Consider the following 17,752-nt stretch of genomic DNA (forward strand, 5'->3'; position numbering starts at 1 on the left):
GTAAGCAGTGGTGGTAGTGCACCTAGTTTTTATATTATCTAACTTGAAAATATGACTCTTCTAAGATTCCTTTTTCTTGATAAAAATAGTTTTCACCAAACGTTGGTGGTGCACACGCACTACCATTCATGCTTGGCATCACACCCCTGACAGAAACACATGTCCTTATTTTGTTGATAAAAAGTATTACAAAAATTTCCATACAAAAACTATTTTCATAGAAATCTTGCATTTCCACAAATAAACCTGAACATTTTTTTTTTTGAAAAAAAAAAAAACTGCTCAAGAATTTTGTTCATTTAGTACTGTGACTGTATTGAAAAATGCAGTCCTCCTTAAAGTTCTCCACATTCACTTCTCTTAGGTGACCCATCCTACTTCCATCATTAGCGAGAATTGCACAGGCTCCATTGAGTTCAATTAGTAGCAGGAACAAGGGCTTCAAAACCCATTCAGACTAAAATGTGAGCCCTGTATGTATGAAATACACTCCTTCTCCCCCCCCCCCCCTTTCATAGTTAAAGAAAAAAAAAGTAATTGCTTTTATCTAAAGATTGTAAGATACATTCCTTTGTACTCACGAAACTTATTCATCTAAAAACTGGGTCAAAATTATGGATTATTTTTGTTGGTGTTTTTTTGTTTGTTTGTTTTTTTAGATCACAGTTCCAGCCCAGGTGAATCAGAGTTGTTGGCTTTTTTTTTGTTTGTTTTTGTTTTTGTTTTTTAATTATTATTTATTTACTTAGTTCAGTGACACAGACAGTCCAGAAAGCAGGTGAGCATTCCCATATTTATCCTTCTGTTCATGGGATTCATGTTTCTTTGCTTTAACGTTTCTCCCATCCAGTAAGCTCATATCGCCCGTCCAGATGACAGTTACAGTTACCTACTCTTCTATGCTTGGAAGTTCAGAAGAAAGTATAGTTTCTTGTTCCACTACAGTTGAGATATTACTTTTACTAGACCTCTTCTGTGGTTAGTAGCATTTCAGATATTTATTCTCCATCTCCTGGCAACCGTTGAACTTTAAAAGGAACCTGTAATTTCTCACTGAGACTGCATTTGAAACCAGCCACAAAACTCCCATGGAACATTCATTCATTCAGAATGGTGGAAACCCATGACGAACAGTGTAACCCCGCATAACTTGGTTGATCCATGATGCTTGTGATTCGAGTCTGGCCATTGCAACTGCTGAGATCACAGAGTCTCTAGTTCATAGACACAGCGGTATGAGGTAACTCATTTTATTTTGCACAGGTTGCATATTTCCACAGGAAACATTCTCGCAAGGTTGTTTGGAAAAAAGACGTCAGTTTGTGCTCGGGGTATTTGGCTTCCCAGCTCTATGCCATGGTTTCTTTACCTGGCAACCTTCTGTCATTAAATGTGTGCATGTTGATAACTTCTTCTGTTTTCACAATAACGGGGGCCTGTGGCTTGTGTTTTAATCGACGCTGACACTTCAGAGACATCCTTAGCTCCTCTACCATGGCACTACAGAAGGACCTCTAGAGAGGAAAATAGAGGAAAAGGAAAAAAAAGAAAGGAAGGAAGGAAGGAATCAAAAAAAAAAAAAAAAGAAAAAGAAAAAAAGAACCACATCTGTAAGAAATGTCTAGCTGCAATGCCTAGAAGAAGATTCATTCCTTTGGCACAGCCATGTCAGTCCTGTAAGTTTGCTTTGTCTCAGCCTGGAGCTCATAATAAATTACTGTCTTTTAAATATGCATTGCATAATAATTAAAATGACTTATCAAGCTGCAATGACTCACTGAAAAATTCACCTTGTCTCTACAATTATTTATCTGCCAGCTACTGAGTATGCATGCACAAGATACATAAAAATATTTCAAACAGATGGTCTGTTAACACAGTTTTGCCTTATAGGACAGTGTCTGAATGTAACACGTATATTAGGTATTCAGTAAAATTTCCTTTTCCATATTTCAACTTAATACATTTCATTTCCATATAGTTTAAATAGCTGTTCCTTAACAAAACAATAAGCCTCAGAGTAGGAAATTTACCTGTTTAACTACTGTTAAAATGCAGACTCTTTATTGAAATAAATAAATAAATCTACTTCCTTATTTCCAATATCTTCTTTAGCTAAACACTTATTCCACTCCTGAATATCATTTGTGAAGACTATATCTGCAAAAAAAATTTTGTTTCATTCCATCTTTACAAAGAGCATAGTGTGAGAAAAACACGTTATAAACATGTTTTCATCACCTCAAAGCTTTTTTTTTTTTTTTTCAGTGCAAGAAATTTGAAAAGTAAAATAAAATCTCCCTTATTACCCTCATCTTACTGAATTCTCAACTGCTGAATGGGTGTTGAGCTATTAGCCCTTCCTCAGTCTGAGAATTGAAGTATGGGATAAATATGGAGGAAGAGAAATCTCCATTCTGGGGTCCTGTTTCGCTTTTAACACATGCTTTAACTTAAATGTTTTCCAACTAATGGAGGAATGTATTAATCAAATAATTAATTCCAGAGCCCAAGATATTATGACAAGCCTTTGACAAATCATTTTACCCAAAGCAAATATGAAGTATAATCTAATCCTTTGAATTTTGCTTTCTTAATAACTAGTCTACAGTCCATGAAATTATTTAAAAAATTAAAGGAAGACAGAGCACATGAAATTATTCTAAGTACATGCTGATCATTGATTTTTTTGTGATTAGTGATAGATCAGAAATCAATATATAAACATTTAATTTCTCTCCTGAGTCAAGAACTGTCAAAACTGTTAAATCTCCACTGCTCATACAAACCTAGAGTTTGGAAATTAGGTCCAGAAAGCATTTAAGCACCTTACCCTACCTAATTCTTTGAAGGACTCAGGGGCTGAAGGCATTCTGAGCAGTAAGGTACTCTGTTGTCCACATTAAACATTACAGGTTTGTCATTTGACCGTCATCATGAGAACTTCTGCTAACACATGGTTTAGTTCTAGAATCCATCAGATCATCAAGTGCACCATGCCTAAAATCCATGATTCAGTTGATGTGCTCTGAAGTGACCTAACAAATAAAGTTTCTCAAAAAATATAGCAACTGCCAAAGAAGGACACGTGGCAGACATTGCAACCTTTTTCCATGCAGCCGTTCATCAGCTGGAGAGTGTGAGCTGAACTTGAGACACATTTGAGAGTGTCCATTCAATAGCGTCTTCTGCCAGAGGAAGATCTAAACTCTAGTGTGTGTCAGCAGAGCATGGTCTAAGGCATTAGACCACGTCAGGGTAAAAACACTTGCAGTTTCCTCCTACTGATCCTGTTCCACTTCACATGGAAGCAGTGAACAGAGGCAAAGAGGGAGAAAGGGAGGGAAGGAGAGTGCAGGCAGTTCTGGAGATCAGGCACTGGGGCACTCAGTGGCAGAAGAAAGCCTTCAGGGCTAGTTCCTGTTTCACTGATGTTTAATATTTTTATGGAAAATTCTACTTAAAGTAGAAAAATAAAAATAAAATGCAAGAGGTAGCTGTCTCAGACATGGGATAGAACTGAACTTGAATCCCCCAAATCCTGAACAAATGCCCTTTTCTCTAATCTTTTGCATGAGCAGGGTAATAGGCAAGAGAGAAGGAAATGGTAATCTTCTTCTGGCTGTGGTACTCTTCCTTTCAAACACTTTTTTCTCCTGCAGAGTTTGAAGTTTGATACTTAGTCAGCTTGTGATTGAAAGGGTTTAGCCACCTACAACTAAGAAAAGTTTGAAGTTGTAAAGCCAAAGGAGAGGAAGGTCTTTCTCTTTGGTGTACAGTCAGGCATAACTCCTTCAGAGGCTAAAGTTCAAGACAAAATTAATCATTTCCCTCTGGCTACATGAAGCAAGTTCTGCAATGGACACTCATTAGCAATCCCTCTTCAAATTTTTCCTGTGCACTAGGTTGAGATAAAAGACGAAACTTATGGCTTTCACTATGGGAATGTGTTGGCTAAAATTTCTAAATGAATACTCTGAGCCATAATGCATCCAATCTTCCTGCATAAGGTATTGTTGATTAGCACTGTGTGAAAGCAGGAAACTGTATCTCCTTTTCATCCAGCTGTATTTTGAATGTAAACATTCGATCCTCGTAGATTTCTTCATTTTTAAGAGTGCTGTTGTTTAACATGAGAACTGCAGTTATGATTACGGAACTGAGATTAATCCTGAAATCATCAGAAATTGCAAGATTTAATTTGGTATTCCCTAATGTCTCACAGGTGAAATTGCTAAGGCTTGTAGTTCTTGGCATTTTCACTGTGTGTAGAACATAGCACATAACTTACGAATTTCACAAAGAATCCATTAAAAAACAAGTGCAACAACACTCAGTGTTTCACCACCAGCAGCCATTATATGTCTCTCACATCTGGAATTAAAGACCTAACTGAAACATTCTTAGGCACTTAAATTCGAAACTTAAAAATGGTTCATTAGCATTTAACACTTTCAAGATTTTATCCCTTGCCTTCTCTGCCAAGACATCAAACAGAAGTGGTAAAACAGAGTGAATCCTTTTCAAGATGCATCAATTCACCAAAATCTTTTGCACAGAAATGAACACACTTATCAAAGGGTATCAACTTTTAGACCCTATCAGTATGAACTGGATTACAGTCAATGGCCAAGAAGTAAGAAGACGCATGCACTTGATGTCAAGGTTCTGAAGTATCCTGAAAACAAGATCTCAAGAAAATTACCAAAATATTTTATCTGAAAATTTTACCTGGATTTGTAAACTCATTAAAATGAACTCCCTAAAATTAGAAATGTTGGCAAAACTGACAGTTTTAAAAAGGCAGTTAACACAATTTTGTGATAATTATTTTAACTAGAAAATTATTCCATTCTGTGTTTTCAAATTATGTTGTATAAGTTAAGTTCATGCAAACTTATCTGCGTACACTGTTTGAAATATATGATTTAATTACTTCATTTAGTATGTTTTTTTAGGTATGCTATATATTTTAAAACGTCAATTGTCTGGAAACAGTAAACATTATTATCTCCCAAACAGTACCATCTTTTTGGTAACTGACCACTGAATAAAAGGAATAACACATTTAAAAAAAAAAACATAAATGCATATTTTTCCTTCAACTTTCAGTTGCTGAAATAGCCATCTATTAAAAAAAAAAAAAAAAAAGAATTCAAGGTTACTTAAAACTTCGTGATCTAGATCCTTATTTTTCTTTGGGTTCTATCTAAGAAATATGACACATGGAAGAGTTTTCCCCACATATTGCAAAATCATGTTCAAAAAGGTTTACAAAGGATTACTTTATGTATAACTTTTTTTTTTTTTTTAATATAAATTCTTTTCCTGTCTCTTTTTGATTCCAATCTGAGTACATTCAGTATTTTCTATACAGCTAAACTTTGTGTTCTCACACTGTGAGAATATACCTTTTGGAATAACAAGATGTGAAATACAGAAGCATCTCTATAATACTATTTTTTTTTTGTGGTAAATAAATTCAGGCATGATTTTAGAAAATATGATCCAATATCTCAATACTGATATCATCTGAACATTTTAAGGGAAAAACAATAAAATTTATAGAATTTACGGACTGTATTTCAGAAATTACTGTATACCATGAAAATGAGCTCTTTTAATGGATATTACAAGATCATTCTCTTAATTCAAAAGAAATAACCTTTTGCCCCAAGTTACCCTCCACACTGCAAGAACATTACAAGAACACCAATTATTATTGATTTTTCACCAACCCTTACAAAATATCATTGTCTTCCTAAATGCTACCAGAAAGTAATGTTGCCTCCGAGTCACCTTAGACACAGTCAAATAGTTGAAGAATTGAAGGAAAGCATACAGATCTCTGAACACAAGCACAGTTAAGTGCAACTATTTTGTGGCACCAATAACTATAAAACATTAGAAAATAGGGCTGCAATTCTAAGCAGAGAGTTCACAGAAAAAAAAAAAATTTAATCAGCACCATAGTTCTTAGCCCTTTAACACAAAGCAATTCTGAAAAAAACTCATCTCCTTCAGTGTGAATAAGTAACCGATACCTCTTTCATTCTTTGTCACAACTGACAACTCACAAATCACATAGAATCAAGATAACTGTTCTAGAGAATGTAATCATTGTTTACAATCTATTTACTAGCAAGCTGGTGCATGACTACAGCCTAAAAAAAAAAAAAAAAATCTTTGCTTGTAGGTATTAATAAGAAAGCTAAACAATATTTAACTGTTTTCATTACACAACTAGAATTTAGAAAGGTAATTAGAAATCATATTAGCATGTTAGACACACAGTTATGAAACTACCACCATAAATTTTACTTTTAATGTCCTACAAAGAGAAGCAAGAAGATAGGAATGGCAAGCCTGCATCACACTTACCATTCTGAGTTAAGTGAATAATATTCTGTTTGTTTTAAATATAAAAGTCTCCAAACATTTGCTCTTTTATAGATTTTTTTTCCTCTTTAATGGATTTAATATAAAGTTGGCTGTCAACTTTCAATAAAAAACTAGAAGATTTACTCAGAAGTTCACTACTTCCAGTCTTGTATGCCACATATTATTTGAAGCCTTGTTAAGTTTTCTTAAAGCAGTAGCAGCCCTAATCCTGCATATTCTTGTTATGTTATGGGTCAGTGTTCTAGCACTTAGTAGGACATATTATTCAAAACACTTTTCATCTTCCTTAAGTTAACTGAGACTGAGTGCACAGCTCTGCCCTGACCCTCCCTTCTAATCTGTTTCTCCTTCCATATGCCAGGGATTCTGAATGTGTATATGAAAAAATTGTCAATCTTAAAGCCCTAGACAGAACAACAACTGTTAAGAATTTTTACATAGGATCACAAAGAGATGAGCAACTAATGGAATTAAAATAAACTTAGAGAAAGATAGACCGTATTTCAACTGTAGTTGAACCATTACTTTTTAAAAATAAAGCATACTTGTAAAGATTAGATTTCTAGTTCGCTTAGTTATATACCTAGTTTTATACTGCAAATCATATGCACATACACACACATATATGTATAATATCTATATATACATAATATGGTTATATTAAAAATATTTTTCCACACATTTCTGATGTAGTATATTTTCAAATCATAGCAAGTGTAATATACAGGTACATTGAAAACTAATTTCACATCAATTAGCTGAAAATATCACCAATATATTGTCAATTTCAGTTTTAGCAATTGGTGCTTTTTTGGTAGGAGGAGAACTGGGAGCCGTTTAAAGAAGTCAGTTTCAGGCCAAAATATATGGAGGATTTCATCACCTATTCAAGCACAGACATCAAAATCTAGCAAAAGGAAAAATATAATTAAAAATATAATTCCATAAAGTAAGTTAACCATAATTTCTAAGATGTCAAGAACATTAGAATTGTTCCAGGCAGCTTGGTGAAGCATGATGTGTTTCATACTGGAACTAACTTGAACACTGATTGTTTCAAGGACTTTTCTAGCTATCTTATGGAAAGAATCAACAAGACTGATGGTACCAGCCCTTTCTGCAACAAAATAACAGTTCTACAACCTGAAATAATCTTCGGAGTTTTAGAGTTGTGAGATGAACTTAAGTGATATACGTTATACGTGATATATGATAAGTGATATATGATACTTTATACGCGATATACGTTATACGATATGTTACACGTGACATACATTATAAGTGATATACTATATAAGTTTGGACCAGCTCACTGCTGGTCCAAACCAATCAACCAACCAACAAACACCAATCCACACACCACCACCCAAAACAAACAAACAAACAAACAAACAACAACAACAAAAAAAAAGTCTCTTCCAGCAGATTGTTAATATGTCTGGGACAAAAAATTCCAGATTGCCTTAAATTACCTAATTACCTGCTTAATAAATTATCAATTCATGTCCAAAAACCAAATTCAGCAACTCTACAATTCTAAAATTTATTCCCTGACAAAATAACATGTACTCTGGTGAATTAGATAGACTTCTTGTAAAGAAACTCTGACTCCATTTAAAGTCTTCTGAAACCATTCAATTTGGTTTCCAGCCTAAGTGCAGCCTAGCAGCTACACTAGCTCCTGAGGCTGATGGGGAACTCATATCAGTGCAGAAAGCTTTTTCAAAGGTGGCTTCATTTAGCTTTTGCCAGCAGCCTTTCTGACCATTGCGCTGATCATGATGCTTTTCTGACTCACCTGTGGACCTAGGCTGGGGCAGATGGGATTGCACTTGTGTGGTTCCACTCTTTCCTCTCAGAGAAATCCCAGAGGATGGCATAGGGTAATTGCTCATCAGCCCCGAGGGCTCTCTGTCATGCAGGATTCCACAAGGTTTCATCCTGTCATCTCTCCTTTTAACATGTATATGAGGCCACTGGGGAGATAATGAAATAATTTGGGCTGTGGTGTCATCAGCATTCAGATGATTCACAGTCCTATTCTCTTGTCAGACCAGGATGGTGCAGTCATTTTGTGCTTCCAGTACCTGGCTGAAATAAGGGCATGATGCAAGTTTAATCCCCTGGAGATAGGTGCTATGTTGTGCAGGTAAAGGGAAGCATTCAGAAGTTATCATCTACCCTTATTACTCAGTTCCACCTCTTGTGAGAGAGGCTTATAAGCCTCAGATTCCTCCAGGCTCGTAAGTTTGGGTCTGGGTTTCCAAACTGGATCAGTGGCAAGTAAAGTTTGACACCTGGGTTTAGGTCAGTGGCAGTAATTTCTACAGGTGTAAAGCTTTCCACATCAGTCCAGGTCCTCTTCCAGAATGGATTGCTGCAGTCCCTGGAACTTCCCTGAAATTTCCCTGGAACAATGGCTACAAATGACTGCCAGATGTTCAATAAGTGCTGATACCAATTCATAACACGTCAGATATATAAATGGCACTGAGAAAATAGCATATACAGTAGTGCCTATCTGATTTAGAATGATATCCAATGTAACATCTTAAAAGTTCTGTATCTTGTGATCGCAGCTGTGTAGGATATTTCTCTGACTTTCAGCAGAGATGATCCTGATTACACTGAAATCAGCCGCATGAGATCACCCACTGGCTGTGAAAGTTCATTCACCTATTAAATCATTTTTAAATCATTTTTAAATCATCCTCAGTGTAAACTCATTTCCTGTTTGTCTAAGGAGGGTCAGGTTTGTTGATCTTCAGGCATGGTGAAAGGAAGTGATGCTGATATGTGATCAGTCTTTTGGAGTATAAATCTATCTGGATTAAAATGTTTTATGTATCACCATATAGTTTAATTTGAAAATAAACAGCCCATCTCACAGAGCCACTTTAGAAAATCCATACAACTTGGCTAAGTATATCTGTATCTAAACACCTTTTTTAATGTTGCCTGAACTTAAATCCACTGTACATTATTCACTGTAAAAATATATTATATTTTTATAGTTGTGTGATAGTATAAACTTAACACTAAATCTGGCATGGCCTCCAATCATGTTGAACAGAGAGAGACTATTAGTATTAATTTAATGCCAATGGTTTCTACTGTTTTGGAAACACAGTTATCATCACGTTGCACTACATAACATCAAAATGGTTAGCATCAGTTTCTTTATAATTACATGGTTTCATCTGGCAGTCTAGAATAAATGGAAGTGCTTGTTGTTGCTTTGCTGGCTTATGCTGAAGTGAAAGTAACCCAATTCCGATGAACTAAACTTTCATTTAGCTCTAAGCTTGCTGATTCAAATGTAGGTGTGAAATATCTTAATATTATGCTTAAGTGTTTATACTACATTTAGCTATAGTATAGCTGATTAATTCAAAATGCAAATATTAGTATTTATATACTGAAATATTTGTAGATGTGACATGCTAATTAACATTTAGGGGAACACAGAAAAATTAGACATGAATGTTTTATAATGACATTTTTTTCCTTGAGAATTAAAAAATAATAAAAAAAAATCAGGGGAGCCAATAATTACATACTTTGAATGTTTCTTCTTTCTACTGATGAGTGGAAGTGAACAGTAGTTGCTATAAAATAAATGACACATCAAGTTTCTCAACAATATTTATACAACTTCAAATTCTCTGTGCCAAACATAAGATATACCATAACTGAAACCTGCAGTTTCAGGTGAATATCTTTGGAGCCTCTTGAAATCACATTTCTACAGTTGTGCTTTTGCAGTGGACAGTTTTGTGTACATTTCCAGTCTTTTGGTTGTTTCCTGAATGATACCACTTAAGAAATTCAAAATACCTCATTAGCAAGGTTCACTATCAAATAGATATTGGTTGAGCTACAATCAAAAAACAAAATAGAGAACTTGTTTTTAATGTTTTATTGTTTGCAAATGATTTTTAAAATGACAGTGAATTGATTTTTTTTTACTTTTTTTCCATTTTTTTTCCTACCCTTTTCTATAAAAGATATTTTTCTGTGTGTGTTGTTGTTTTTTTTAACAGTTCTTGCCATTAGAAGATAATAATACCTAGGTGGTTTCCATGAGGGCATTTATTTATAATTAATATCTCATCCTCTAGTAATCTGAACACATACACACACACACAAACAATACAGCCTATACATCTACATATAGTGCTCAGTGGAATACAGGATGATAGAAGTTCCCAATTTTCCAACTGCATATCTGCAGAATGCAATGTATAAAGTTGAAAAAAAAAATCCTCTTATGAATTGTCACAGCTACTGCTGTTTCTCCCAGTCAACATTAAAAATTCTGAGATTACTCCATTACAAAATATGACATGGTAATACAGATGACATCACTGACTCAATGTTACTTGGGATATAAATCCCAAAGCTTTTACTTTGTTTTAACATTAATTCCCACATTCTTCTTCTTTTCCTTTTCTTTTTCTTTTTTCTTTTTTTTTCTTTTACTTTTTTTTTTTTTTAATCTCATTATTTATTTATTATTGTAACCTGAGTAACACCTTTTTCAACTTTAAAATCTTTTGAACTTCCTTCCCTGAAAGGGGAAAAAAAATTCTCTGTGCTGGGATTTACTTTGGGGTTGCCCCAAAACTATTATAAACTACTGTCCCAAATGTCAAAGGCTTTTGATATTAAACTATTAGGAATATTCTCTGAACTCCAGTAACACTACAGTTTTTATGAAAGAATTTAATGAAAACTAAATTATTAAAATAATAATATAATATAAAATAATAATAAAAAATGTGGTAAAATAAGAAGGGATCTTAAAATCTGTTTAGGTAAGATGCTAAAAATCTTTTGATTTTTCATACAAAATTATTGTAATATGTTTGTTTTACATTTTTGTTAGGACAATAACTTAAAAATGGAAATACTGACTTTCCACTATCCTATTGACAAAGAAACATTCACAGTATTCCAATATGGATTAACTTCTTCCTGAAAGACCATTCTGGTTAAGACAAGGTACATGTATGGACTTTGCTCATACCAATTCTAAAAGGAACCATTCTAAGTCATAATGAATTAAATTTATCCTGGTGCAGACTATAGAAAGAGCTTGACAAATAAAGCCCATGTTAGCATTTATGCTAACTTCATGTAAACAAATCATGAACAGTTAAATTGCATTTGAGAAAAGAACAATAAGAACACAGTATCAACTGTAAGTGGTTACAGTACAACAGCTTCTTCATCTCAACCTCTTGCAAAGGTGTGGGTCCATTATGTCAATAAAAACAAGTTTCAAGATTACTTTTCAAGCCCATGTTATCTTTTCTAAAGAAACCATGGCCAGGATAGATACAACCACTTGCAAGGGTAACAAATGCAATGTTCTATATATACTTGTCACTGTCTTCAGTAATGCTGTGAACTTCATCCTAAAGTTTTCAACAGTGAACAAGTACTTTCCACCAAACAACCAAACAGCTTACAGTTATAGTAGCTACCTCATCACTGTATGTGAAGGTGGTGTCAAAATAGAGAAAATCTCAGAAATCTCAGAGAAGGCTTTTTTTTTTTTTTTTTTTTTTTTTTTTAGGAATGAAAATGAAGGAAAGGTCAAGAAATTCTCAAATTGAGACCCATCAATAAATATATTATGCTAAATATTAATGGTCTGCAAGGTCAATGTTTTCCCTGGCCTTTATGATAATAATATGATCAGTACAAAAATAAATGTATAAAATGTACATAAATCCATGACACATTGAAACACAGCAACAAAAAAGGATGTAGTAATTGTTTTAGATGGCTTCTGTTTCTAACATGCTTATTCAATGCCCTCAGAGTGCCTGTTAAAATCAGGGAGCAGGTCATTCACCAGCAAAAGCAATTATAAAATGCAAATGGCAGAGCATTTATAGTCAAGATTGGCTGGATAAAAAAGCTCTACTTAATAACATGTTTCCAAGCAGATGATATAATTAGATGTTTGTATTATAAACAATAGGAAAGAGTACAAGCCTTCAGCATTTTTTTAAAAGGCTGCAATTAAAAAAAAAAAAAAGTGAGCATTGTGACATAAATTCTGTTAAAAAGGAACAATTAAATTTCCCTCTGAGAAAATAGAAGGCACCATCTTGTGGTTACTCTGAAGGAATGCAATTGGGACAGCCTCAGAACTGCCATTTCCTCCGAACCCTTCCCACTGTGTCCACTGGAATATCACAATTCTGCCAGACAAGGGCAATGCTTTCCCATTCCTAATATTCCCTCTCAAAAAATCAGTGAGACTAAGTACTGGGTAAGACTAGTGGGGTTATTTATTTCGAAATACACCTCAGGTTATCATGTTACTACAGTGTGTGTTTGAGGTATACAGACAAAAATTCAGAATTATTGTCAAATACAGAAAAAAAAAACAAACAATTTCTGAATACTACCATAACCTAATGCCTCTGCAGCCCAGTAAAGCTGCATTTTGAATCAGCTAAGATCAGAGACTTCTATTCTTGCTATCCTTATATCATCAAAACCAAAACATGGCTCTTGTATTCTGCGGGTGTTTGAAATTTATGTAAACGATATATTTTGGTCAACCACTTAAGTTTGTGTCATCTTCAAAGATATAGTTAGTCTCATATACAGTTCACAGTTAAGCATTCAAAAATTCTTGTTACTTCAGTGGAATCTGCAGTTGTAAGTAAAACACCATATGTAACCCGCATGTATGTTCACAATTAATAATGTGTGCCTTGGGTCCGATGCTGCAAACAGCTAAGGACTCATTCACTATACCTGTGAGATAAACTATCCAGACTGATCTTTCTCCATTCAACTGTGTAGCTGAGCAGACAAATATTTACCATAGCACATTCAATTGTTCCTGTCTTCCTTGGGAAATCTGTATAAAATGCAATTTAATATCAATTTATTGTTTTTATTGCTTTTATAATCAATTATAAATGAATACTTATTTCAGAGAGGCTAATTTATCTAGTTCTTATGTTACAATTTGATTGTGTAACTCCAGAAACAATTTGTTGGTGTATTTTGTATTATAGGGAACCTCTGACCAGATCTCCTCTAAGGAAACAAACAGAATGCTGATATGTGTCTCATTTCACATTGTTTGAAGTGCTTAACAGATCAAAATGAATAAAATGTACATATGCTATTTTTTTCCCAAGCAGATTTAGTTATGACCTGCTGATGGCTCAATGAATTCTGAATGGCTATACATGATAGCAAATTTTATTTTATTTATTTTTTAGATCAATCTGAATCTTCTAGAAAATACCTAGTAAATTAGGACACTTATTTTTCAAACAAACTGACCATAGCAAGTGTTACTGACTAACAGCCTAATGGTGATAACATCCAGGATAATCTTTGCTTTTGAAAGGTGTCAATAAAAGAGGAGTTCCTCCATGTCTAGAAAATGCTGTGCGGGCATGAATGCATGGGTGGTATTCTGGTTATTGGCATCTGTTTCCCAGAAGGAGTAAAATTAGTGTCCCATATTTCCTGGAGATTTTTTTAGCACATCAGGAGCATGGATGTTCTGAGTCACTTTAATTACAAGATGTAATGTTTTTTTTTAGCAAATAACACAATTTTGTCTGATGCTTTTCTCAGCTCAGTTCCTTTTGAGATGTCACTCCTCCAAACAGTTTCACACTAACCAATGTCTCTGTTTACATGTGCACTCCAGGATGGGGGATGACATCTAAAACACTCAAAAATCATCTAGATAATACACTTAAAATCTGCATCGCTTCCCCACTGCCACAAAGGAAATGCAACTCTATATTTTGTGCATTATAATGCAGACTTATGTGTTAATATGTCCGTTTATAACCCAGGGTACTCCATATATTCAGCAACTGAAGTAATCTGATTTCTTTCATTTCCTTGGTTGTAAATGTGACCTTTGATCTTTCCCATCTACAAATGCTGACAAGCGTTATACAAATGCTAGAATGATAATCTGAGTCTGAAGGGCTGAAACAATAAATGTTACCAAAAAAAGGTGTCTTCTCCCTCCCTGTGAGAAAGCCAAGAATGTGTTACTTGCACGGTTTACTCGTGCAAACTGACAACAGAAAAGACGCAGAGATTGGAAACAGATGACAGTCCTGCTTATCTCCCCTTTGGCTGCTGCAATGCCCCTCTCTCCTAGGCAAAGGGGATCTGCTACTTCTGGAGAGGAAGGAAGAAGACATTCACATAGGTCTGTAGGTGCTGGGAGAAAAATGGGTGACAGTGGTTCAGGGAAGGTTATACGCAGGGATCCTGGCATCATTTCCTGATAGTTTTATTCTACAAGTCAAGTTCTAGAGAAATTTTACTGTTCTCCTGAGATCAGCGTAGTTGGGTGTTATGGAGAGGGGATACAAGGGAAGAAATTGGAGACGAGGAAGGAGGTGAGTGGAAAGACCTAATCCTTCCATCTGCTTCAGATTTAATCCTAAATTTTAAAACTACATCAATACTTGATGTATGATGAAACACTTCTGGTAAAAAGTTCAGATACCTCCACTTGTTGCTATATCTATCCATCACTAACAAACAAAAATAAAAAAGAAGCAAATAGATCAAAAAAAAAAAAGGAAGAAAAAAAAAAAAACACAGCAACAACAACAAACCATAGGGCTTAGAGAAAAAAGTCCTGTTTCTGTTTTCTTCCAACATGCTGATAGTGTCAATTAAGTTATATATTCACACCCTGCAGAACACTGAAGTACTGATGTTATGAGATCACTATCAAAACTATTTTTCTAAGTGAGTATTTGTTAAAAGTCCAGAAAAGCTAAACCAAATTGGTGCCCATAAGAAATCCATATCCACCTTAGGAATGGATAGTTTTGCAAGGGTACTTAGATAATAGTTATCTTTTCCCTCATAAATTCATTTCAGAAACATTACATTTCAAAAGCACTTTAACAGAATGGAATCAGCCTAAAGTATCATAAAGGAAAGGTTCTAAATGGGCTTTTAACAACTTAATCAAATATACCCATGTTCAAACTGTGTTTAGGACCTTGTGACCTCACACTGCCTTTGTGTGTATTAGAAAAAATATTTTTAACAATTTATTTATTAAAGGACACTTGCATACTGAAAGGTAGCCTCAAATGAAGTGATAACAAATCTTAAATTTTCTGAGTAATAATCCAAGTTACAAAAATTCACTAGTAGCATCTGGAAAAAAAAATAAATTTAAATATACTGATTGGATTTACTACTGATTTTATTAAATTAAGGTACTAAATAGACATATAGGTCTTGCCATAGGTCACAAAAAAAGATAGTAAAAAACAACAGCTTATCTCCATTTTTAAAAATCAGAATATATCATAGCATTAAAATGCATAGTTTGAGTTTAGGTTTAAACATGGGCACATACATATAGAGAGATTTATTTCACTTATTCACTATGCAAAAACTATATTTCCAGCTAAGAATTTCCCAAGATATTATCAGTGCTGGCACAGTTACAGTATTGCAGTTGCATAAATTGTAAAATGAGAGAGCAAATTAACACTAGAAGTTTCAAAACCAAGTCAGTCTGAAATGACAGGACATTATATCATAATCAGTAGTACACCCCCAAAAATTCATGGTGATGTAAGCTTTTCCAGATGCTACCAGGACAACTTTTCAACTATAAACGTCTGAAAGAACATTTCTATAGAGACATTTGCATATTTTGGCTTTGAGCAACAGACAGTTTTGTCTTTTGAAAATCAGAATTATCTGCTGAAGTTTAATTTGTTTCCCATTATAGTTTCGGATTTCTTCTTCATCCACAAAATTAACTGCAGTGAACTTCCAGAAGTAAAAAGCTGTCTTTTTTCAGGCTTGAATAAGAGGAGAAATAGTCACTTGTCCTGAAAGCTGGCTACAATTAAACATATTGAACACAAATTAAAAGCTGTAAATGTAACCTTTGGGTACTTTGCTGTGATCCTTTTTTATATACTGTATTATATGATAAACAATTAGTATGCACCTACATTTTGGCTACCAAAGTTTAAAATGTTATTCAACTAGACCATAAATAAAATATGGAAATAGGAAAAGACAATATTTACCTTTTCCAACTGGGCATTTTTTTTTGATTTGTACAAAAATTCCCCCACTGCCACGAAGACAGAAAGCACCAATCCTGCTGCCAGGACAATAAAGATTCCTCCAATATTCTGAACTCCCAAAGCACTGGCCTCTTTGCTTTCCTCCTCTGGGCAGCCATTGCCTCTCCACCATTTCTCTTTCATCATGTGGAGCTTGCCCTCCTCTTGCAGCTGTAGAATTGCTATAGTGATCTTGTCTCTATATGGAGAACCTAAAGAGATCACAGGGAACATATATTGCAGTGGTGTATATTTTAAAGAAAGTTAGTTACACCTGATAAGAATAAAGTGTAATGCAATGAATGCCACAGGGAAAAAAAAAATATATATGTATATATATATATATATATCTCCTCTTCTTTACAACCATAATATTTATGGAAAAAACACGTACATTTAACCCTGGTCCCACTGGTCACATAAGTGCAAACCTACATACGTACATATATATACATAAATACATATGTGCAAAACTTGATCCAGCTGATGTTGTTTGTAAGCCAGGCAACTCGATGAAGCAAGTCTTATCACATTGAGTCTCACGGTCTATTAAACTATTAAATCCAGCCAAAGAGTATTCACCTTTTAATTCATATCAGGCTTTTAATTATTCTGCAGTAGATTTAGTCTAATATAACTAAATCTACAGGCTGTTGCTTCATAGCTTGCTACCCTAAAGCTGTAGGTCTTTTATATAATAAGCACTTTATACTGTTATACTTTATTGCAAGAAAGAAACATGAACTTATGCTTCAGCACCAAGCCACGAAAGTCTGTATCTGATACACTGTCAGACAATTACAATACCTTCCAAACACTTACTTATTACCATTACTAAGTAATGCATTCAGAAAGATAAATTTAAGTGTTAGGTAACAGGAATGTGAATTTTCATACTTTTAATATATTTCTTTCTCATAATTAAGTATTTTAAAACCATGATAATTTTGCAGCTTTTGAACCTTTCAATATGGGCAGTTCACAGGGTAGTGTCATATCTTCGTATGTCATCTGCTCTCTTTTTCTTTATAAGTGCACAAGAATTTTTCAAAGAGTACTTTAAAACCTAAATTAATTAACAAAGAATGCCAATGAAGAAAGCTTTACTTTTCTAAATATTACAGAGTAAATCACATTAGCTAGAAGTGCTTTTTCTATGTTAAGATCTGTGTAATGTTTAAGGAGAGCAAAGACATAATTTTTCTTCTCCTCCTTCAAAAACAGGAACAAAA

General features: G+C 34.2%; 1 protein-coding gene across 4 annotated transcripts in view; it reads right to left on the reverse strand.

Moving 5' to 3' along the window:
• Positions 1-482: 482 nt before the first annotated feature.
• GRIK2 (glutamate ionotropic receptor kainate type subunit 2) overlaps positions 483-17,752 on the reverse strand; it is a 413,364-nt gene continuing 396,094 nt past the window's right edge. For 2 of the 4 annotated variants that reach the window (XM_048054420.2, XM_048054416.2), the window contains 3 exons: positions 16,482-16,732; positions 8,201-8,378; positions 1,377-1,514 (listed from right to left, as the gene is read on the reverse strand). In XM_048054420.2, the coding sequence (XP_047910377.1) occupies positions 1,501-1,514; positions 8,201-8,378; positions 16,482-16,732 (443 nt within the window). In that variant the 3' untranslated portion in view covers positions 1,377-1,500. Of the gene's footprint in view, positions 1,515-8,200; positions 8,379-15,144; positions 16,289-16,481; positions 16,733-17,752 lie in introns of those variants that run through there. The other 2 variants (XM_048054417.2, XM_048054418.2) reach the window with 2 other exon arrangements.

This window comes from Anser cygnoides, chromosome 3, assembly GCF_040182565.1.
Source record: "Anser cygnoides isolate HZ-2024a breed goose chromosome 3, Taihu_goose_T2T_genome, whole genome shotgun sequence".
Classification (NCBI taxonomy): domain Eukaryota; kingdom Metazoa; phylum Chordata; class Aves; order Anseriformes; family Anatidae; genus Anser; species Anser cygnoides.